The 24,477-nt window shown below is 38.1% G+C and overlaps 1 protein-coding gene across 1 annotated transcript in view; it reads left to right on the forward strand.

The window, feature by feature from the left end:
* Positions 1-24,477, forward strand: part of agbl4 (AGBL carboxypeptidase 4) — a 335,062-nt gene that overhangs the window by 106,076 nt on the left and 204,509 nt on the right. The window contains exon 4 of the mRNA XM_084086490.1: positions 20,255-20,349. Coding sequence (XP_083942616.1) covers positions 20,255-20,349 — 95 coding nt within the window. The remainder of the gene's footprint in view (positions 1-20,254; positions 20,350-24,477) is intronic.

Here is a 24,477-nt window from a genome sequence, read left to right on the forward strand (position 1 = left end):
TTTTAATACAAGTGAAAGAAGGGTCAATCTGTAAATGTTAAAATACACAATGTTATGAACAAAATGCATGTTAACATGATTGTAGTCTGAAAAAACTATTTCTGTGTAAAGTTATATTCAATTTTGCTCCTTTGGCTCCTTTGGTACACACTGTAAAGTTTCAGGAGTGACAACCGCATTTAAATACGGGTGTGAGTCGCAATACTTCGGTCTTATTTTCAGCATAAAGTATTTGCATTCATTTAATTTTTTTATGGGCTTGTTCTTGTTCGCTGATTTGCTTGATGGATCTGGCAACACGAGTCAGGCTCTTACCACTTTCCCTGTGATTTCTTGCACACCACGTACAGACGAGAGTTACATCTCTAACATTCTTTCAGCTCCCTTGACAACATCCACAGGTTCTCCTCAGGGATGTGTTTTGTCTCCCTTATTGTATATCTTATATACAAATGATTGTCTAAGCAAACATAAAAATAGGTACTTCTTAAAATTTGCAGACGACACAGTTATTGTGAGTCTTTTAGAAGAAAATGAAACGTGCCATGGTCCAGTGGTTGATGATTTCGTGAAATGGTGTGATGATGCCTGTTTGCAGATTAATGTATCCAAGACAAAAGACATGAGTATTGACTTTAGAATACAAACACATTCTTCCCAAGACACATTTGTTAAGTACAATAAGGTGGAATGTGTGGACAGTTATAAATATCTAGGGACAATTATTGATAAAAGATTGCGGTTTGATTTGAACACAGAGGCCCTGTGTAAAAAGGGACAGCAGCATCTTTTCTGTCTTAGAAAATTAAGATCATTTAATATAGACAAAACACTGATGGAATTGTTTTACAAGTCTTATATAGAGCCAGTGTTGTCCTTTTCCATTAGCTGCTGGTTTGGAAATCTTAGTGTGAAATACAAAAATGCACTAAATAAATTAGTCAATAATAGTTGGAAGATTATAGGTAAAGAGCAAAGAAGTTTGACAGCTCTGTTTAACAGAAATGTCTTGAGTCGAGCCCATTCTGTGCTTTTAGACAGTGACCACTTCTTATATCCAGAGTTCTCTATGTTGCCCTCAGGCCGTCGCTACAGACTACCAAAGATTAAAAATAATTGATACAAATATTCTTTTGTTCCGAGTGCAATCAGACTACTAAATAAGTCTTAAAGGTATTTATTAAGGTCTTTTATATTTTTTATATTTTAGGTACTCTTTGTATTCTTTGATCCTCTTTATTATCATGATGTACTGTATGTGTCAGTTTGTTGTTTGTTTGCCTGTGCTGCAACCAAATTGTCCAAAAGGGATCTTAATAAAGCTTGACCTCTAATGCATGTTAAAAGACGTATTTTCTCTCGTCTTTCATCTCTCGTCATACATCATTCAGTTCGGTTTCATACACAGTTGTCACTACCTGCGTTTTTTCAGGAGTTAATTCGGTTGTAGAATGCGGTTGTCACTCCTATACATTACTGAACTGTGTGTGTGTACAGAACAGGATTAAGCACTAAAAAGTGAACTGACAACCGAATTTAACTGCAGAGTGTATGTGACCTTTGTTGCAGTGATATTGGAACCCTAAAACGATTATGTAAAAATGTACACTGCTTTACAGCTCATACAATACACAAGATTTTAGCAAAGGAATTAATAAATTAAGTTTTCTTTTTTAAAACAAGATAAGCCTTACATTTCTTTACATCCTCCAAGCATTGTCCCCATTCACATGTGCTGTAAGTGCCTTAGATCAACATTGATTTTTTTTTTTTTTTTTTTAAGAAAACGAGGGGTGAGTCAGTTATTTTTTGTTGTAATCAACTTTATGGCACAAAGTACACTGTTAATTGAGCTTAAAGGGTCACGACACCCCCCTCTTTCAGCTCAAGTCTAGCTCACAATCTTTTTGAAAAATGCAACTTAATTGGGCGTGGTGGCTGTGAGAAGAAGGGAGGGGAGAGGGTGTGGTATGGCACGGCAGGGGAGAGGGGAGGGGGGGAAACTGTCATCGACTGTCACTAAAAATCAGTGGTAAAACGTATAAAACATATAAATGCACATGTATATGTATAATTATGTCATTATAAAATATATATTTGTTTATATACACACTATAAATGCATATATATAAAAATAAAAAAAAATCGCTAAAAATAAAAATCGCTAAAAAAAAAAAAAGTTCAGTAGCCTACATATCCTAGATCTACGCGCCCCCTAAACCCACATAATAAAGATGTACAGTGACATAGAAATTTGCACAAATTAAGCATACGTTCCATACAATTGAGGTATTATCGAAATATCTAAATTTTAATAACGAGTGATTTAATTAACAGAAGGCAAGTAAAACGGTCAGGGTTACATTTTAGACACACACACACACACACCTCTGAAGCGATAGAAAAGTCCTCGGGACCGCATCACTCGCAAGACGAAACCTGCATTGGTGTACAAGGCCGAAGTCCACCATTCTCCCGTTGAATGGTTGCTACACACACACATAGTTTAGATGTGTCCGTGGTTGATGGCCAACCAGCCGCCCGCAGTCAGAGTCCATCCCGGGCAGCATCGCGGGGAAAGATGCACTGGAACTTTTGCACCACGAAAACAAACGCGCGTCCCATCATTACCTCTCTCATCTACTACGCGATATCATAGTTTGACATGTCTGTCATTGGAAAATTCCACATGGTGTCATGAATAATTAAGAGAAAGTGTCTTCTCATTGGATAAAAAACTCAGTCTCATTAATAATTATGAGACACAGATGAGTCATCAAAGTACTATAGTGCTCTGCCACGTCACAGCCTGTGACGTGGACACAATGAAGATTTTAAACCCGGAAGATGAAAATAGCGTATAAAAACTAAAATTTAACCATTTTCCCCTAATGCTAACATTGTCTTCAATGGTGTTCAACACACATACCTCTGTTAAAATCTCAGAAATTTTGGTTTAGGGTTTCATTGAATCTGGGATGTTCCGTAAATAAAGCCACATCCCAGATGATCTGCAAAAATTCCAATCTAAACTGAGCACAAAATGGTTGAATACATGCATGCACTCAGCACATACTGCTGCATGAGAGTGTGTGTGGATCAGCAGATATAATGCAGGACTATAGACACTCATACAGGCTGTGTGAAGGAAATGAGCAGTCAGCTGTGCTCTAATCCCTTTTAGGCTGTTATTGAATGATTCCCATCATATAAATCTGATCCTACAAACTCAACCTCAAAACCCCCCGGTTCCTTTCACATCCCATTCTGACATTTCACCTTATTGTTGCTAGACAGATCAAAATCTTCAGTACACCTCCAGTTTAGGGTACTTACGCATTTGAAATATTTTAATAAATAAATCAACAAATAAACATTTTTCCTCTCAGCACATTAAAGGTGATAGTCCTTGGCACCAAAAAGCATATTTTCTCATGACTGCTGATGATTGAATGTTTGCAGCTATATTCAGAGGCAGTGAGTTTCCCATCCGTCCTCTTTAGCAGTCAGAGCGATGTCTGTGCTGGTGGTTCTTTCTCTTTCTCTCTGTTCTGATGACAGATACACTTAGCGATGTCTCCGATTATGGCCATGACTGGCACACCTACTCCAGTCACTATGGCAACTCACACATCAGCATTCCTTTTTCTTTCTTTCTTTCTTTCTTTCTTTCTTTCTTTCTTTCTTTCTTTCTTTCTTTCTTTCTTTCTTTCTTTCTTTCTTTCTCATTTAAATTGATTTCATGAAAGATATATTCAGCCGATCATCTTTATGGGTTTTCCTCTGCATTTGAATTACCTCTAAATTTTTCTCAATCTTGCTCTTTCTTTCTGTCTCTCTCACACACATATACACAGTAGCAGTTCATGTTAGCATAGAATGATTTCCAATCTCACACACCTGTGTATCATAAACATGAATAAAGAATATTTGTTTTGACTTTTGTCAGTCTTGTGGTGTATAACCAGGGCCTAAAATGAACACTCGCCAAGCACCAAATAAGAGTAAAAATCGGTTGACCGGTAGCATTTTTATGAATTCTAACAATGCATGAACGTGAACAAACATGAACGACGCTCGGGACAGTTGACGGGCCAGTGCTGCATCTTCAAGCAATTTAATTTAAATATTCAAGCTCATTTCGTTACTCGCACACAGAAACCACGTCTCAGACAGCGTGTGAATACTAAACTGAGCTCTTCTTGCACCTGAGCGGACAAATTCACACAAAATGATGTCAAAAAATAGCTAGTGTCCTAGTAAACATATTCGGTTATGTCTTAAGTGAATGTACTGTAAACAGTGTAGGTAAATGTGGAGGTATCAGTACATTAGATTCATGCATTCACTCTTAAAGTGACAGCAGCCTAATGTCTGTTTTTAATGTTAATTAAACAACAAAGGAAAAAGAAAAAAATCACTCACTGCTCTTGACTGAATAACTTTAATAAGGATTAATTAAAAAGGATGTTTGATTTATACAGTGAAGACCATACAGTGTTATTTCTGTACCTGAAAACTGCTGTCAGAAAAACCTAAAAAGCACTGTTCATTTCATTTGTATCTTTGTTATATTGTATTTATTTGTCTTTAATATAATAAAATAAATGTAAATTAGTTAGGCTAGTAGTTTTAGCTGTAGTATCAAAATTGTCATAACTGCCTGTTTTTGCAAAAACAGTTTAATTGCTGGTAAAAAAATGGCCGGCAAATTTTCTTAAGTCACTGGCCATTAGCTGGTGTGGCAAAAAGTTAGGTGTAATGCTCAATATTGTCTGTACAAATTTTACTGTACTTTTAGAAACCCATGACGCAAGACAGTGCTGAGACTGTATACAAAGGCTTGTATTTGACTCTTAACAGTAACGGATATGGGATTGCTCTATATTGACTCTTTAATATAGAAATTTCTGATACTGTAATTGTCCAACCTTTGATTGAATTGACTATGGCTAACTTTGTGCTTGGAGCTTGCTGGATGAAACACTAGTCTGTAAGCTAAAGACATTAGTGTGTGTTTCTCTTGCTTATCCCAGCTCTCATCTCTGACCTTCCCTGGAGCGTGTGTTAGCGAGACACCATTAGCGATCCCATGTGCGACTCTTACTGTAGTAATATGATGAAGTAATCCAACCCCAGGCCTGCCTTTCATTTTATAGATAAGTCAATATTAGACTCTAACATTGAATTTGTTCTTGTGTAAATGTGAAGCTCTGAGGGAGGTCTGTTCACAGTCATTCTTGAGAATGTTCCTACTCAATTAACTAATGGACTCAAATAAAGTTGAAAATGAGTATATGGGGTCCAAAATGAGCTGTCACACCTGTCAATGGCAAGTTACCTTTGCCATGACTCCACTAGATGTTTGTGATTACTGGATAGATATTTTTGTTGTTGTTGTTGTTGTTAGAAAAAATATTGATCCAAAACAGTAATTTCTTGCCAAAGCTGAACATTACTGACCATTAATGGATAAATATATATTTACTTAAGAAGTTGTAAATTTATATTTTAATTTCATTAAAAATAAAAAATGAAAGTGAGAACTGTGTGTGTGTGTGTATAGAAAGCATCGGACTATCATATTTCAGCTCAATTTAAACAATGTATTTCGTTCCTTCTAAAGTGTTGCTCCATGTTGTCATTCATTTGTAGGTTGTTCTATCAAAATGTCTTTTTTTGGTCACAAATATTTGTAGAATTGTTGGTTGCTGCCATTTCATTGTATTTCACACTAGTACCTGGCTGTTGAAATTATGAACTTCTCCCATTTTCTTTAAAACAAAAAATGTGACTTAGACTTTGTAGTTAAATAACAGCTTTTAACCATTCTAAAGCATTTAATTTAAACAAAGCCCTCAAACAACGATATGAAGAATTTCAATCCCTCTGTCCCCTGCTGTTTGCCAAGCATTCGATTCCTCTGGAAACGAGAGCAGCCCATGCAGAACTGATGCTGTGCTTAGAATTTCTACATTCTTATGATATTTCCTTGAACGGTCTTTAGTAAAGCTGCAAATCTCTAGACCTCTCATTACAGAACAAATGCCAGGAGATGTAAATTTTCTCAGTAAGTGTGACTATTTTGACTCTAATAAAGGGTGATTTCTGTATATGTCCTTTCGTGTTTTGCATATATTGATTTGTTTTGAATGAATCAATGGCAGGCGTGGTGTTTTCCGCGCTTATCAGTGTTTAATCGCTCAAGTGCGGGAAACACCCTTGCTTTTGGTTCCGTGTGACTTTCCAAAGGTTAGCCTGCACATTAACGCTCTCATGCATTAAGCAAACAGAGCGGCCGTTCCTGTTGCACCTGGAGTGATGCATTGCCGTGCTGGAGCGCTATGAAAAGCTATCGAATACTCCGCCGCATTTTCCAGCTTATTATCCATTCTGTGATCCGTTTCTCCGTCTCCCTCCCTCGCTCTCCTCTGTCTTGGTTTGTATGTCTGTCAGAGACACCAGATGCCCCTGAATGGGTTTTTTTCTTTCCTGTTTTCATCCCAAACAGATACTGGCCTGCGAGCCCGATAGCAGCCGCCATAATAAACTATGTGCTATGTGAAACGCAGGCCCCGGCAGGCAAGCAGCCAGACGTGCAATGTGCAAGAAGATGAGTGTTGCCCGCCTGCTTTCTCTCTCTCTCTCTCTCTCTCTCTCTCTCTCTCTCTCTCCCTCCCTCCCTCCCTCCCCAGGTCTGGAAGATTGCTTTTATACAGCCCCTCAATCAAAAACTCACACTGCCAAGCTGTACTGCAGCCACAGATGGGGGTAGAGCTCACCTCACATCTACAAAACGCTCTCCCCGGTGGAGACGACGAAAAGGATGAAGGAGGGGTTAAAGACAAGCAGAAAGAGGAGGGGAGAAATAAGTGAGTCAGTTCAGCGCTGATTAATTAATAAGGTCGTTAGCTGAGGGGTGAGACGGTTAGACGCAGCAGATTGATATTCCACAGAGATGGCGTACCACTCGCGCCCAGCCTCCCTCCATCACCGCTGCTGATCTGGCAGGGCCGAGGGGTCGTTGTACCCCTGGGAACGTTTCGAATTAAAAACACTGACCTGTGACATCACTTCCTGCCGACGCAGCAGCGCTGTCGGGGGCCGTTGAGTTTTTGGGCTCCTGACACTGTTTTTTTTGTTTTTTTTTCTGCATTGTGCATGTTATATAGAGCGGTCGTGGCGCTTCTGAAGTGAACGGAAGTGAGTAACAATGCTGTGCCATTATTTACCTCCTCCACAACCACATCTCACTCTCTCTATTTCCATCAGTCTATCCACCCCACGTTGCCTCAGCCTCTAGAGGGTCAGAGGCAATAACACAGGCCCACTTCAATTTTCTCATTTCAGCTGCTGTTGATGGGCCAACAGCAGCAGGACAGAAGGCTAAATCTATCATCCTCCACCACTGAACGGTGGAGGTCAAAAGCCGGCATCCGTACAATTGTAGGAAATCCCTCCGTTCGCGCAAACAAACGCTGGATTTATGCACTCTTATTTATTTGCCCTTTTCTCCTTAAAATCTGCATATTCATTTGGACGTTAAAAAGATGAGAGAATACCTGCTGATAGTAACAGTGTGAACTGTCCCGGAGAGTGGTATTCATAGCCTCAGTCTCACCTCCAACACATAAACAATCTCTCACCTCCAACACATAAACAATCACACACAGACACACACACACACACACATATTCTGCTGTAATATTTATTTCTCTCTGACTCATTCTGCGGCCAGTGGGGGATTTTGGCATCATGTCAGCTCTGACCAGGGGGCTGTATTGTAATTATAGCAGATTGAGAAAAAAACTGAATAACATATTGACTCTCACAAGCCTGTGGTAATTTTTGTGTGTGCATCTCTGCAGAAAACCTCAGTATAGTGGCAGACTTGAGGGGGAAAGAGAGAGAGAGAGAAAAAAAAGAAAAAAGTGCTTGACCTTATCATCCTGTAAAAGACCAACACACACTGAAGCCAGCGCTACATTTGCTCTCCAAGCTGCCCATCTGCCACCCCCGTCATTTGATTGGCTTCTGGCCCAGAGTAGGTGGGCACTTAAACACCCTATGGTATCAGAATGGGATATTTGTAGCTTTTAGTGCATTTATGTCTGCTAAAATGAACTTTTACCATAAAATTATCATCTTTCTCTTCAAGGAAAACAGACCGAAAGTACCGATGACTCATGTTGTGCTTTACAGTTTTTTGTCCAATCAGATCGTTTCTAGAATAAAAATAGCTGCATCCAAAATAGCAACTAAAGCAACACTACTGAGACTGGTAGGTCACTTAACAATGACAACATGTTGAATGTAGTATGTTTGAATTACATTCATTCTATATAGAACATACAGCCGCAAAGTAATTATTCAAAAGAAGTATCCAGTTAGAGGATTTGCTATATTGCACACAGCCAATTTCTCTCTAATGCAAACATCCAGAAAGTAATAAAACATGGGCTATGTTCAGAATAGCACAAGACCATACTACTCTTACTATTGCTGCTATATATTATGTACAGTATGCAAATTATCTGTATGTTTAGAATACCAAACTGATCTTCTACATTTCCCAAAATGAGCAGAATGAATGCAATGCACTCAACTTTACCCTTCTTTTCCTGTAAAATCAGCTGCCTTTTTTCCAAGATAACTGGATGCTGATCTGTGAATTAAGGTTAGGTCATGTGACAACACAGCATACTACTATTTTTTTTTTTTTTTAGTTGTAAACAGGATACAATGTATACTGCTCAGTATCAGATAAATAGTAAGGTGTTATGCCATTCTGAACATAGCCATTCTATTTTACATTCAAGTGGACTAGCCTTTCTATAGATCCCTTCCAAACTTCCTGTTTCAGCAGGAAGTGTGTCAACACAGCACAAAAAACTCTGGTTGCTCCATAATTGTTATGAAGTTTAATGTTTAAAGAATGATTCCGAGTCTTTGGGTCAGGAATGGTCTCTCCGATTCACCCGCAGGTCAACTGAGGTTTCCTGTTTGTTGTAACATCAGACATCAACTCTGTCAGTTTTTTTCCCTCCATTTCTCTCCCTCTCTTTCTGTTTTTTTTTCCCCCTCTCTCCTTCCATCTCTCTTTCTGTCTGAGCAGTGCTGCCCCAATGGACTGCTCCACTGACAGAGAGTGGACGCAGTAAGAGAGAAGCTAAAAATAACTTCAAAAAGCAGTTTGCTTTGACATCCGAGCCCAAGTGTGTATTTCCCGTAAAATGTGTGTGTTTGTACAGAGCCTTTTGTGATGGTGTTCTCACTCCAGTCTAAATTTGCTCATTGTGCTGCTGGCATGTTGGTAATCATGCCCGTCTCGTCCTGTGGCGTAAAAATAGACAAGCAAACACAAATAAATAAATTAAAAAAGAAATCTAACAAGGCGCCAGCACAAGAACATTACACCTCCATGGAAAGTTGCATTATTTTCAGCGGAATTCATTTGAATTTGATGAGCCATGAAATATGAATGGAAAACATGAACATATCTGATTAACCTTGGGTAGACCACATGCCTGTGCGATGGCAGAAAGGCGAGAGATCATGGGGAGAGGTCACAGCAAAGGCCTCTCCATGGCTTTTAGATGGAGAAATTGACCTTTTGTGCTGATCTTCAACAAGCACTTAAGATTTAACCCAAATCTTCATATTAACCATCATAAGATAAACCACACAAATGGTCTCAGATGTGCAGCAAAAGGGCAACCCCTGCCAAAAACCATTTCTTTTGCCCAGCTCTTCTAAAGTCTGAGGTCACTCCCACAGGCTCATTACAGTCGATTGGATGGCAATTTGAATACATTTGCATATCATTACAGCATGTGACACATGTCTGTTTGGAGGAATTTATAACTGTTGGAGGAACCATATTTAAAATAACTGTTTTCTTTTTGAATATATTTTAAAATGTTTAAAATGAATTTATTCCTGTGATGGCAAAGATGATTTTTTAGCATCATTACTCCAGTCTTCAGTGTCACATGATCCTTCAGAAATCATTCTAATATGCTCAAGAAACATTTCTTATTATTATCAATGTTGAAAACAGTCCTGCTTAATATTTTTGTAAAAAAAACATGATCTCTTTTTTTTTTCAGAATTCTTTGATGAATAGAAATTTCTAAAGAACAGCATTTATTTGAAAAATAATTATTTTATACAATTCTAAATGTATTTACGGTCACTTTTGATTCATTTAGTGTGTCCTTTCTTAAGAAAAAAACAACAACAAAAATAAAAACCTACCCCCAAACTTTTAAACGGTAGTGTAAAATAGAATGGAACAGAATAGAACACAATTGATACATTTTTCTGTCATTGCAGAATGTATGTAAGAACAAACAGTGTAAGCAATATGTCTGATTCATGAACAAATGAATTTCATGATCTGATACTTTTAATGAATCGTTCAAAAAGAATCACTAGCTTCAGTATAACTGAATATCTTACCGAATATCTGAAGCCAATAATGGGAGGCCATCCTTGTTGCAAGAGGAAACAGGACTTTGGTTATGTCACTGTTTATATTGTTTATTTTTAAGCATATTCATCTTTAAACTCTTCATTCTCCTTGCATTTTCATCATAGGGTAAATGTATCATTGAGAATACAGTATTTGAACAGGGTGCCCTCTGAGATCCCCCCCCAATTAGAGAGGTCTGGAACAATAATGCTAGCGCTTAATTGCATTAACATAATGCCTCCTAACGATCATTACACTCACCAAAATAGTTGTGATAATAAAGCCATTACTATTTTGAGAGCACAATTAGCCTACGGTGCCACCCTTTGTGATGTTATAATTACGACATTTAGACGTGCACGCATTGCGTTCCTCATCCTGTTGGGAGGAGAGGACGGGAGGCGGAACGGTTGTCATAGACCGGGGCAATTTACGTCCTCGTCTGAAACAGACTTGTCACCTGCATTCCGCCGTACTACCCGGCAGCGTCGTGAGCTGATTGGTTGCATAGATAGACAGCGTTCTCCAAATCTTGTCAGAGGTGAAAGAAATGGCTTAAGATAAAAGAGTTAGATGGATAGATAGAAGGGAAAAGGAAGACATGGAGAGAGTGCTGGTGAGATATAGGAAAGGATAGAAATGGAGAAAGAGATTGGTTTTCATGCCTGGTAGTCAGCAGCTCTGTAAATCTCAGAGGACTGAAGAGGGGGAGCAGAAGGTTGATAGTCATCCATCACTTTTGACAATTCCACCTCTCTCTTGCCACTTACTTGACGGAAGACCCCGTGTGAACGAGAGAGAGAGACCAACAGAGAGTATTTTTTATAGAGGAGGAGTTTTTTAGATGGCAACACTGTTCCATTTTGTTTCTGTATTTGTCTGATCCTGAGTGAGAGATTGTGTCTCTTCAGTTCAGTTTTGCGGTTCGGTTCAGGGCCAAGTAGCCTTGGCTTGGGGATAATATTAGGGCAAGTTTTTTTTTTTTTTTGATGACCTATCCCTTTTAAGTCATGTCAGAATGTCGTGATCCATGAGACATCAAAATGATCTAATGCAATAAGGGTAGAAAGGATGTAAAAAAACATATACTCCTAAGAGATCCATGTATTAAAATGCATTGTGACTTCATTTCATTATGGGAAATGGAAGTTGACGTAGACAAACCAAGAACATTGATTTTTTTGCATGCACAATAGCGTGACTCGGGCCACATGAGCCACCGGGATAGGGTTAAGTATTACAAACACGTATACAAAGGTCTTTTCCTCATAGCTGTGCACGGAGCCATCAGTAGGTTAATGGAATGCTTTTAAAGCTCTCCAAGCATCATTGTGTGAGTGACTGTGACCTTTTGCATTGTGTCGTCTGTGTTTTGCTGGACCGTCAGTCAAAGGCGATGGAGAGACCTAATTAAACATGTTAGAATCACATGTTGCTGCCACACAATGGAGCAGTAGATTGCGATTGCCTTTTCACTGAATATGGTAAAAGCGCCCACTTCCTGGTTTTCCAGTAGAATTAAATAATCCTGCACAAAAGGCTCTGAATGCCTGAACCAAACAAAAGGTCTACATGCCTGCTGCTTCAGAAATGCCTGCCGGAGTTTTCTGTTATCTGATATCACAGTTATTGAATACAACCCTTTTTTAGTAGGAAATTAAAAGCTGACATTAAATTGCAGCTCAACATGCTCACAGCTTGTGAGTATGTGATATTTCTCTTCTCTCCTTTTCTCTAGAATGTGTTTGTGCTAAATCAGATTTGTTTTGTTCATAGCAGAGCTTTGAAGTCAGACATATGCCTTGTTAGCTTGTTTCTAAAGGTTTTGTGCCCAGTTGCAACAAACCCTTTACAATAGTTCAGAGCAGTTCTCGAGTAATTTTGAGGTCTCCACTGGTCCACTTGGATCCGAAAACCCGAGGTCCGACCCGAGCGCGTTCGGGTCCAAAATTTCAATGAGAAATGAGGTTTGGTATTATTGACCTCAGGTCTTGGGTAATTTGAAATACAGTAAATGTGCTTTTTTCGAATGGACCCGAGAAGGCCACAAATTCTTTTCAACTATGTCTGGCATTTAACAATTTCATTATTTAAAACAATTCTATGAAAACGTTGTTATCTTTGAGAACGTAAGTTCTCTCTGAATCCGCGCTTCTACGTGCAATGGACTGTTAAGTGCATTTTTGAGAAACGTTTGTAACCCCACACACAGAAATCCATCTTATAGCTATGAGATCCATCAGGAAAAGCCACTCGCTTCATTACGCTGCGTGTTCATGCAGGGCTTTTCTTTTTTTGTGTGTAGAAGCCCTTCGCCGGAGATGAGGTAAATAGCGTTGCAGACAACACTAGCGAATCCATCATTTATTAGGCTATCGATTACATTTTTTATCGAACTATCAAATTTATTTTTCCAATCCACTGGTCACAATTGAAAGCTGAACAATATAACTTGTATCCATCTGGCAGGCAATAAAATAAAGTAATAATAAATAAGTAAATAAATAAATGAAAGTAATGGAGCAGTGACCAAATCAGTCAGCAGACTGACCTGACTGACTGCGGGGCTGCAGGCTGTGCACACGTCAATGCTGTGTACGTTCGGGTCCAGTCGGGTACCAAAATAAATGCCGGGTCTAATTTGATCAGTTCTGTCTCGGGTCGGGTAAGGAGTGATTTGGGTCGGGTCTGTTGATGCAATCTGTATTATCACATAAATTATATTTTAAATATATATATATATATATATATATATATATATATATATATATATATATATATATATATATAACGTGCTGACGTGTTGTCTGTGAATCCCCTGTCTGTGTGACAGACACACACGACTCGGGTGCACAGTTCTCTTTCGCGCTTGAATGGACAAAAACAAAAGTATGCCAAAATGCCTGCTTTGTCGAGTATCCTTGTAAGCACAGTCTTAAATAAGTTAAATAAAGTCTTAAATCATCCTAAAAAGTCAAGAGTTGTGAGGACATCAGATATGTGTCAGCTCCACTTCATGTGCTTCAGATCTTAAAGTGACAGCAGCCTAATAAAGCTGCTGCTGTCTGTGATTATTGTGAATCAAAGAACAAAAGACAGAGAAAATCACTCAATGCTGTTGACTGAATAACTTTTGTAGCTTTAATAAAGGATTACCTGTTAGATCAAATGTTTAAAATAGCTGTCTTTATGTTGTTTGTGCATTCATTTGGAGATTAAAATGAATACAATATAAAAATATATTAAAAACTTTAATGTTAGGTGCGATTAATTGCGATTAATTACAGAAAAATGTGTGATTAATTGTTACGTTTTTTTAATCGATTGACGGCACTAATATGTACGGAAATATTGTGCTGGTGACTTGACTGATCTTTTGCACACTAAAGCACAGCAAAGAATGTACTTTTGTCAATAACAAAATGCTTCGAATGTTTTATACTGCTTTTATTGAAAGTGTTTTAACTTGCTGTATTATCTGTTGGTTCGGAAATGCCCTGAATCACAGAAAAATATAATCAGAAAAACAGTTACTACTGCCAGCAAGTTACTTGGGATAACATTACCGAGCATTGAACACATTACCGAGCATTGAACACAAAGACAGAATGGTGAGAAAGGCCAATAACATTGAATGTGATTACACACACTCGTTGTCATCTCATTTTAAATGATTGCCATCTAGTCGCCGTTTCTGCCCACCCCTTATGACCAAGAACAGATCCAAATTTTCTTTTGTACCACAAGCCATAAAAGCCTTAAATCAGTCAAAATAAGCTATGTCCAGCTGGCCTGGTCAGACCCAAGGGTGTATAGTGTATTGCATTGTATTGTATTTGTTTGTGTCATATGTCTGATGTTTTGTCATGCGCCGCAAACCCAATTGCCCCACAGGGACAATAAAGTTATCTACTACTACTACAAAGCAAGGTTATATTTCCATAATTCTCTCAAAATTGTTAAAATTACATTTTAACCTTCATAATGGAATTCCAGGTGTACTTCACTGTCAGAAAAAGGGGTACAGTCCATTTCTGTCCCCCGAGGTACAATCTACACGAACGTACCCCATAGGGCTTATTATTGGACCTCAGGGTATTGGACCTCAAGGACCTCATATATGTACCTTTTTGAGGGTCAAAAAGCATTAAAAGGTACATATATGTACCGTTTCTTTTAAAGGTTAAGGTACAATATTGTACCCTTGAGGGTACAGCCCCAGTGACAAGCCATTGTACCCCTAAAGGTACAATTATGTACTTACACTATATGTACTTATATATGACCCACTGCATGCTGTATTATTCAGTGTTATTAAGCTAATATATCTACATTGAACTTTCTTAGTAAGAACATGACTTACAGAGGGCAAAGTACATTATTTATGTCTCCCTCCATTTAGACAATTCTCTTAAATATTTCAGCAGTGTTTTCCCCAGAGCAGGGTTCTGCAGATCGATCAGTATCAAAAGACACCGTTTGCCCCCAAACACTGTTTGACATCCAGCTATTTCTGGTCAGGAGCACTGTGTAGGTCGTGATTCTTGGCAGCCTTTTTCCTCATTCGCTTTTCTTTTAGATTCTTTTTCTCTGTCTCTTAACGGTGTAAATCATTAGTTCACCTGTGCAACACAGAGCAGCTTGTTGTTGAGTTGTAGGAGAACTTCACCTCTAGAGCGTGTGTGTGTGTGTGTGTGTGAGTGAGAGAGACTCATGGAAATAAGAGGATTCTTCTTTAATCCCAAAATCAGTTTTTAATGAGATCTTTACTTAAGATGTATATTATGTATTCCTCTAACTTTTCTTCTTCTACATGTGGTGGAACAGCAGCCATTACTTCAGTATTCAGTGTCACATGTTCTGTCATAAGTAATTTTAATATGTTGATTTGGTGCTCAAGAAACATTTCTTATAGTTATTTTTTTTATAAAAACAATTACTGACCCCTAAATTTTAAGCAATAATTTGTATGTAGATGTTTAAATAATTTAAATAAATTAGTATTAAAATATGTATTTAGTATGTGAATAGTAATTTATTTGTAATATAAATATATATTTGTGATATCAATATAAAATAATAAAATAAAAAGAGTTGCCTGTTACACAACATTTTTTTTACTAGTTTTTTGTTCTTAGTGAACAACATTTATGTGTTGATAAAGTGGTTTCTTCCTGTCAGATTGCCAGAATAACCTTCAGAGTGGACCACATTTTAAGTCAAAAGTCAGGCTCTGTGACACAAGACTCCAGGTGAGTCTGAATATGTGTCAGTGTAAAAAGCACTGAAAGAACTTGACATGCCTGATGGAAATGACATCTCAGGCAGGCTGGATGGTAATGTGTTCCTGTCTCTCTATCAGTAATTAAATGTACCGTTCTCACAGTTCCTCCATGACCAGCTCTGCACTGAGCTGTGCTGCTTTGGGAACCAACTCCAAATTACTCCTCAATGTAGATACATTGGCTTAACTAACGCTAGGGAGCCCACCAGTGACTTTCAGTATGTATGTGTGCATTTTTTCTCTTTCCTTACATAAAGCTATTAATGAGCCTGAAATGAGATGTGTGTCCAATTTAACCCACACCCCTCCCTTCTTCTGAGTAACTCCCCTGTTGACTGTGATGATGCCGTAGGAAATAATGACATAAAGAGGGAAGCTTCTCATGGTACTGTGAATACAAGTAGTGAAGAGGTAAGAATGATACAAATCAATTCTGACAATGTCAACTAGTCAACTAAAGGAGTCAACTTTAAACTTCACAGCAGCACTCAGCTTTGTTGTGCTGGGCTTGTCTGAAAATGGCTGCCCTCTTTGCATGAGCCTCATGGGAAAACATCCTCAAAATGTTATTTAATTTAATGTTAGACTGCGTATGTTTGGTTTGAATGAAATTTGTTATACTTATCCGGCTTGTCGTGACACTTATTGTACGGCTTATAATATTTGATTATGGTTGGTCAATCGTGGCATTCAATAGTTAAATATGTTTGTATAATAACTGCTAAAATGTGGTTCATGGCATCATACCGGTACTTTCATGTCTCTCGTTTCACTCTACAGTCTCTCATTTTATATTCCAAGGAAATTGCCACATACTGACTGTAGTAAAATAGCTTTAAAAGACTTATTAATATTAATTTTAATATATATGTTGAGCATTAAATCTTTTCTAGATGTCTAGAAGTTCAGGGGTCCAGTTAAAGCAAGAAAATGAAAATATTGCTTAAAAGAACAAAAGCAACCCTTGAGAAACATTTACTTATGCAGATTAATAACGATTATTTTTTCGAAAAAATGATTGCAATATTATTGTAGAATATTTTTGCTTGGCCAAATTGTTTTCGAATGTTGTAATGGACTAATTTTTCATAGCAGAATCTTAAGACAATCTACAAGACAATAATTTTGATGTCCATCTATTTATTTATGTGGTAATTTGATCAGCCCGACACAGTTATCATTTTCACGTCCTGCGCCACGTTGTGCCCATTTTATTGCTGGTCTGAAACCGAGGTGTGTTCAGACACGTTGTTGGCACGTTGCTATTTTGAGGCAACTGAAATAGACTGCGCCATTGACCAACTGAAACCTGGTCTAAAGTCAATGGCGCAGCATTTTTTTTGTTAATGAACGCGTTAGTAATGTGCGCCTATAGGCGGGTCCACAACGTGTGTACATTCTGCTTATTAAACACACAGGGACGCACAGCAGCACACAAACATGCCAAATATTAAAAATAAAAGGATTACAATGTAAAAGATTATTATTGTGTACATAAAGATATAGTGGAATCCGGCTTGTCCTGTAGATGGTCTGCTTGCGCACTTTTACCTCGCACACAAGCAGATCCGTTTGCGCTCTGGAGACGCGTTCAGTCTTTCCGCTTGCAAATTCCGCCATGTAAATAGCGAATCCACCATGGCGTGAACGCAACTGACTTTTAAAGGGAATGGGAGATGAGACTCTGTAGGGGTATTTACGACAGTGCAAGTATTCCACAGCGACTCTAGGGGTCGCTGTTTGACAAAAACACAATTTCTCCACAGTGTCCCTTTAAGAGAATAGAGACAACATTTTTACACCATGCGCTGCGCGTGCCGACCATTTTTCCCGTCGTTAAACTAGCAAAAGTGGATTTGGACACACCCTAAGTGCCCTTGCGCCTTGTAATTTAGACCATGCACTTAGATCGTTAAAATAGGGCCCAAAGTGTGTTTGAGACTGGCATGCAAATATCCCAATCCTTTTCCACTTGTTTTCTACTCCCGTTTAAAATTTGATATGCCTATTTATTTTGTTAGCTGCATTTAGCATTGTTTTTTTCCCTGCTGTCGTATGACCCAGAGAACCACTGGATGGAGAGAGAACTGACCCTACCTTGTCCCACCCTCAAGTCAGACAAACCCCAGCAATACATTCCAGTCTAGACCCAGAAACCATCTGCCAAAGCAGACAATCTGAATTTTGTGGTGGAAAAAAAGAAGAAAGAGTGGCGTGATGTAAAGGTAGTGGAATGAGGATGTATTTGCCTGTGGGAAAAAAAAGACTGAAAGTAGGCTGGCAACAGATGTGTAGGGCAGTAAAAGTGTAATTGAAATGCCAGCAGCAATGGTCTTATCTACCCGTTCCAGCAGCTACCTCGCGTCTGAACATCAGTTAAATGTCATTTTAGCCCTGGCCGATTCAGGCCGACCACAATCCCCCATCTTCTGTGACTGCAGCCACTGATGGGAGGGGAACAGCGGGTAGGATAGATGGGGGGGTTGGTGGAGAAAGCGGGCACTGAGAAAAAGAGAGAATGGTTGTAATTGGATTTCGTTTGCACACTGTTGACTTCCATCACCTGGGCTTAATTGGGAATTTGATATGATTTATCACAAGGAGTCATTTACAGTTTGGACATGTCATTATTAGCATTGTCTGTACTGTTTATACACTTCATATTTCATAAACTTCATTCTCCCATTATATGTTAGAAAAAAGGATTCGAAGAAGAATCCACCTGCCCTCAAATTGCCCCAGACATGCTGCAGTGACCCCAGGTCTACACTCACGTCAAGTGGGTAAAAAGAGGGATGTGACAATAGAGCACCGCTAACTGTAGGTAATAGGCCTTACACCAGACACCAGGCTGCATCCCAATTCATTTGCTTCTACTACACAGTAGAAGTAATGAATGATGTATGATAAAAAAAAATGTACCACTGCCAGTGGGGAAACTTGGAATTAATTTTTGATTTGAGGTTGTATCAATTATACAATCATGGCTTAAGCAAATTGGTATTGGTCATAATTGTGCTTTAATTGTTATTGTTAATAGTATGAATTATTTTGTTCATAACTACAACTACATTAGCATGATCCAAAATAAATATTGTTACTTTATTTGTATGTTTGTGCATAAAAAAAAATAAAAAAATGTTTTCTTAGCTTTGGTCTCCCATTCTTATACATTTTCAGTGCATAAAAATATTGAAGCAAACTGTCACAAACTCTTCCTCTCATAGTGCAAGGGGTTGTGGGTAATATTAGCCCAAGTACCCTCTACTAATACTAATTTTCGAACATACTATGATTTGGGACATACCTCAATATCTGTATACAGTATAGATAGCATACAATCTGGAATGCAACTCAGGTGTTCTCTAGGTCCACCAAACCCTGCGTCTCTTCACCTCTACACAGCCTGACCTTCACTTCCTGCAGTGTTGTGTTTCTTTTTAAACTACAGTTTGCAGACAGTGTTTGTTTTGTGATCTGTGCAATTCCATATGTTGGTGGAAATTATGAGAAACTCACATCCTTCTACAGTTTTGCCTCTATTATCTCACGTGTGTTATAAGTTCACACAATCTTCGCATTACGTAGTCAGCGAGATCCTGCAAGATTCTTTTAACACGTTTGGTGTCTCGTACATCACATCCCATTTGCACTGCTAATTTTGAAACTCACTGTGAGGTTTTGTGAAGAGCAGCCCGATTGAGCATTTAAGATCTTTGCTGTTAGTTTTAATGGTTCATAAAGTTTTTATTTTGTTTGTATATTGTGAATATTATTGATTACAAAGCACCACAAATTGTTCCATCTGCCTATGATGACACACAATTTATCAGAAGCTGCAAAATACTCAGTGCCATCAAAGTTAAAGTTCAATGTTTTATCAAATTCATAACAACATGCATACTACAGTATTTGTGGACAATTTAATGTGCTATAAAGGTCAGACTGCTGCTATGATTACTACAAAATTGTAACTACCGTCACTATAGCATCTCTGGGGCATTTATGATTCAGCAGAATGGACTGGATCAAAGCCCTTCACTGGAGAATGGAGTTGAAGTTGGATTTACCAAAAAGATTGTGAAGTTCATGGCATAGAATGTAATAAATATAATCAAGGTTTTGTTTGAGATTGTTCGCATTGGCAACTCGGCGAGAATCAATTTCATGCTTTTTTATTTGCTGTAAGCCACTTTATTTATGTATGTATTGATTTTAACATGTATTTATTTATTGTTTCTTTATAGTGATCTAAACGATTTCTGATTTAACTGTCCCTAAATGTCACATACAACAAAAACTAAACTCAATTTCTATTACTGTAAGTCCATTTTAATTTTGTTTTGTAGTGCACATTTATAGTTTTTGTTTTTCAGTTTCAAAAATGTCAACTCTCATTTTTGTAGGGGTCTTTTTTCCACTGCTGTGTGCATTTTCATATATAATAAAATAACCATGGTTCCATCTCACAAAAATATCTGTTTCTTTTGTTTCAGAGGGTGATTTTCAACATCGTGAACTTCAGCAAGACCAAGAGCCTGTACAGAGATGGGATGTCCCCCGTGGTGAAGTCGACCAGCCGGCCTAAATGGTATTCATACCCTCTGCAAATATCACATCTCCACCTACACACTGTTCACCACTGCGCTTTCCACGCTTTAATTCCAAATAACAAATCCACGTCGTTTCCATGTGTGTAATGCTGGCCCAAGCATGGGTTCCACACATGCCCTGCAGACACGGCGAATAAGACTTGACTGTGTACACTGTCGTCATATCTGACTCACAATATCTGTCTTATCTCTCTTCCACAAACAACAGGATTTTTCGTTACCACCTCTTTTGAGTTTTCACACTGCCGGTGTTCCTTAAAGGAAGCATTCAACACTTTCTCACTTTCTCTAACTTCTCCAAGTTGACAATGGTGTGTTTGATGTTCCAGATGAGAGGTTGTGTTGCTGGGGATGTTTGGTCTCCATGGTGACGCCATCTGGGTAGAAAAAGGGACAGTAACAGGGCTGTTGATAGAGGAATTGTGAGAAATAACAGAGAAGGAAGTGAGCTTCAGGCTGGACAAACTCATCATAGGCGCCATTTTCTCTAAACGTGTTTTGTGTGTGTTTTAATCAGCTTGTCTCTTTGCGCTCTGTCAGCGGTAGGGATGGTTTTATTAGACACACATCTGCCTTCATGGAGGAGGAGATGCGTGAAAGACAAATGCAGTCCCCTAGCTGTGTGTATTTTTGGATGTCTGTTAAATGGCTACATGTATTGCATCAATGTAAAGATAAGATCAAATCCTTCCTGCTCTATGTGAGATCTGCTATTCTTCACATATGGCTTATTTGATCTCTTGTCTATGATTATGCCAAATGCTGAACTACTGAAGCTAATCTCCATATACACATTTAAAGACTCAGTTTCTTGTTTTTTTGTCTAGTTGTTGTGTACTTTACTAATCACAGTCTAGGTGTGTCAATTACACCATATCTCTGATTATTTATGATTTATAATCCTGCAATTTGTTTTTCACATAAATTTGCTTTTATAAATGTATTATTATTTTATAATGTAAATTATTATTACAGAATAAATCCTTATATGGTTTATACTGTAAATTCATGAAAATTGGAGGAATTAAAATATATATTATATTATATTATATTATATTATATTATATTATATTATATTATATTATATTATAATTATATTTATTAGTGAAAACAGTGGTTTAATGTTTAATGATTTTGAAAAAGACTATTATGCCCACCAAGACTGCATTTATTTGATAAAAAATTACACATTATATTTCTGCACATTATAATGTTGTTGTTTTTTTTTGCACTTATTGCAGCAACACATTTCAGTCTTATAGTGTACGACTGCTTTTATAGTGTGCCAGTGTACTTTGAGCACTTTCCAACAACTTTGGAAAAAGTTAAGTTTGCAAATCCCTAATTACTAAACACGTACCCCCCCCCCCCCCCCCCCATACACACACACCGATACATCCACGCCTCCTATCAGTATCAATCAGAGTGGTGCATTACCATTCAAACACTCATCTGCCAGGTTGCATTTTCATGGGTCATGCCGTCTGGGCAGGTGAGGCCTGTCAGAGGTAATAGCAGGGAACTGATGGATGCAGAAGTGTGTGTGCATCCATACGGGTGCGTACGAGAGCCACTACGCCACGTTATCCTGACGCGCCGAACAGAGGTCATGTGACAGAAAATACCCGCTCAACGGAAGCCTTGACATCTGTCACGAGTCGATCAAGGGCATTCAGACAAATGGCAGGCATCTGCCAAGGGAGCCTGTCTTCCTCTGCCAAACCCTGGTCACGGCCTAATGGGACAAGACAATTAGATGGAGATGCTGCCGGAAAACAATGGACTGCAAAACATTTCACAGTCAAGCTGACGTCTCCTACGTGCCCATGTTAAACATTTCCCTCAGGAGAGTGCTGGGGGTATTTAAGAGTTTGTAGCAAGTCATATCTCAGTTTTTATAGGCCTGCGCCCCTCAAACATCTCTTTAGAAAATGAATTGCTATAAGGTAGCACAATTATGATAAAAAAAATAAGTGTTTTAAAATACATTTATAAATACACACAATTACATTATATTTCATACTTGTGCATAATTTGACAATATTGCAGCTTTATTGGAAATGATTCAGATTAAAAATAGTATGCTCACAAATTATATTTACATTGATTTTCACTTTTTGTTCAGATTATCATAGTTTTAAGGCATGCAACAATTTATAATTTAGTGATTTTAAGATCTACATACAGGTCAGGTACAAGGTAAAAACACTACAAATCATTAAAAAAAAAAAAGCACAAATAAAGGACGGAGGCTTGGTAGAAGTTTTTAATGTGACCTTAATATAACCAAAAAGAAACAAGTTAGTTTAATCTGTTTTCGTTAGTTTTAGTAAAAATTAACCCCTGGGACATAATTGTGTCCATAATTGAAGAAATACTATATTAATAACACTATATATGATTTTTAAACATTAATAACTGCTACAAAAATAAACAATATGAATAGAAAACAGGAGTAGACCTAAATAATTGACATGATTAGCTGTAATCCTGTTCTCAACCATGTATTTGATTCATTGTGCAGCCCTACAGTATATCACAGTCAAGCTCAATTAGGGTTTAAAAGAAGAACTTTTTTTTTCTTCTTCTTCTTTTTAGATATAGCTGCAGAGAGGAAACAAGACTGCTACATGACCCAGGGTGAACTCGAACCCAGGTCGCCAAAAAGCACAAAAAACTCTCAGTATAATCCCTGTGTCACAGCTTCAACCATCAGTCTTATTTCTATTCTCTGTGACAGACCTCGCACAGTAATTTATTGCATCACAAAGTCACCCTTCTATTATCAAATGTTTTAAAAACTTTTTTGCTAACTGGAAATTGAGCAATTTTTGCTAACTTTCTAACATTTTCAGAGCAGGGAGGAGACAGATTGACATTAGACGACATTTCTTTTATTTCCAGCGGCATCAAAGTCATTGTCTGAATCATGCGTTTTTTTTAATACCAATCTGGAGCTCAAAGGACCACCGTTTGTGTTTGTCTGCGGCATGTGGTGTGAAAATAAGCCTGTAGCATTTAGAGACTCTGAATACTCAAGCGAAAGCGACAGAACCTCTGTGTACAAATGCCACAGTGATAGTCATCAGATGGCTGGATCAGGGTGAGCTGATCATACCGCATGCTGCTGTGGCGCAGACTCGGGCATTAGGACTTCAATAAAGCGAGGAAAGACCACGTAATTCTCATCCAATTATAGAGATGTGAAAACAACATGCTGCGACGCAAAGGGAGGCCTTACACACACACTTTTACATGCAGGTACACATGCTCCCTTCTTCACAACACACTCAAACACACGTGATAATGGCTATATGTGCAATGCGTTTTATACTGTATATAGCATTGGTGTGAAACAGAAGTGAACATAATGGTTCATGTGATCATGGACTGTACCACCCTAAATTAAATTCTATGCTAGTTAGGTGCTGATTTAGTGCTGGTCAGTGTAGCCATGCACGGCAAAAAGTACCTGTTGAAATTTGTTGGCTTGTTAAGCTAGTTCAAGACTCTTTGGAATCTGTTGTCCATTTCAGGTCTTTTTTTGTGTGTGTGTGTAGTTATTATAGTTTGAAAATGCAGTGGCTGTACAATATTTTATCACCCCATATACACCTCAATCAAATTCTGTGATGAGTGAGTGTTTATCTTTTTCACATGGCAATGTTGTTAATATTCCATAGTTACCTATTTAATACAGTGCACTTCAAAAGTTTGTAATTGTAGCATTTTGGACAATATCATCATAAGTTCTTATCATTTTGTAATGACTTTGCATTAATAAGAGACAATACAAACTATGAAAACATTTTAGTAAATAAATAAAAAAAAATCGATTTTGAGCACTTGAGCTATAAACCATTTCTAAACTGTGTTCTGATTGGTCTGTTATGTACTAACCAATCAAAAAATGTGTGTGTGTGTGTGTGGGGGGGGGGGGGGGGGTGTCTTTGGTTGTGTTTGTGAAGGAAGTAGGTAGTTTATTATTTTGTGTCCTCCTTGCTTTTATAGTCCTTGGGCGTTGCATGTGGTTGTGACAGGCTGTGACATAAACTAAAGACTATTGGCTATCTAAAAAGAAAAGGGATGAGCCCTTCAGTACAGAA

This window comes from Abramis brama (genome assembly GCF_963993115.1).
Source record: "Abramis brama genome assembly, chromosome: 16".
In the NCBI taxonomy this organism is placed as follows: Eukaryota; Metazoa; Chordata; class Actinopteri; order Cypriniformes; family Leuciscidae; genus Abramis; species Abramis brama.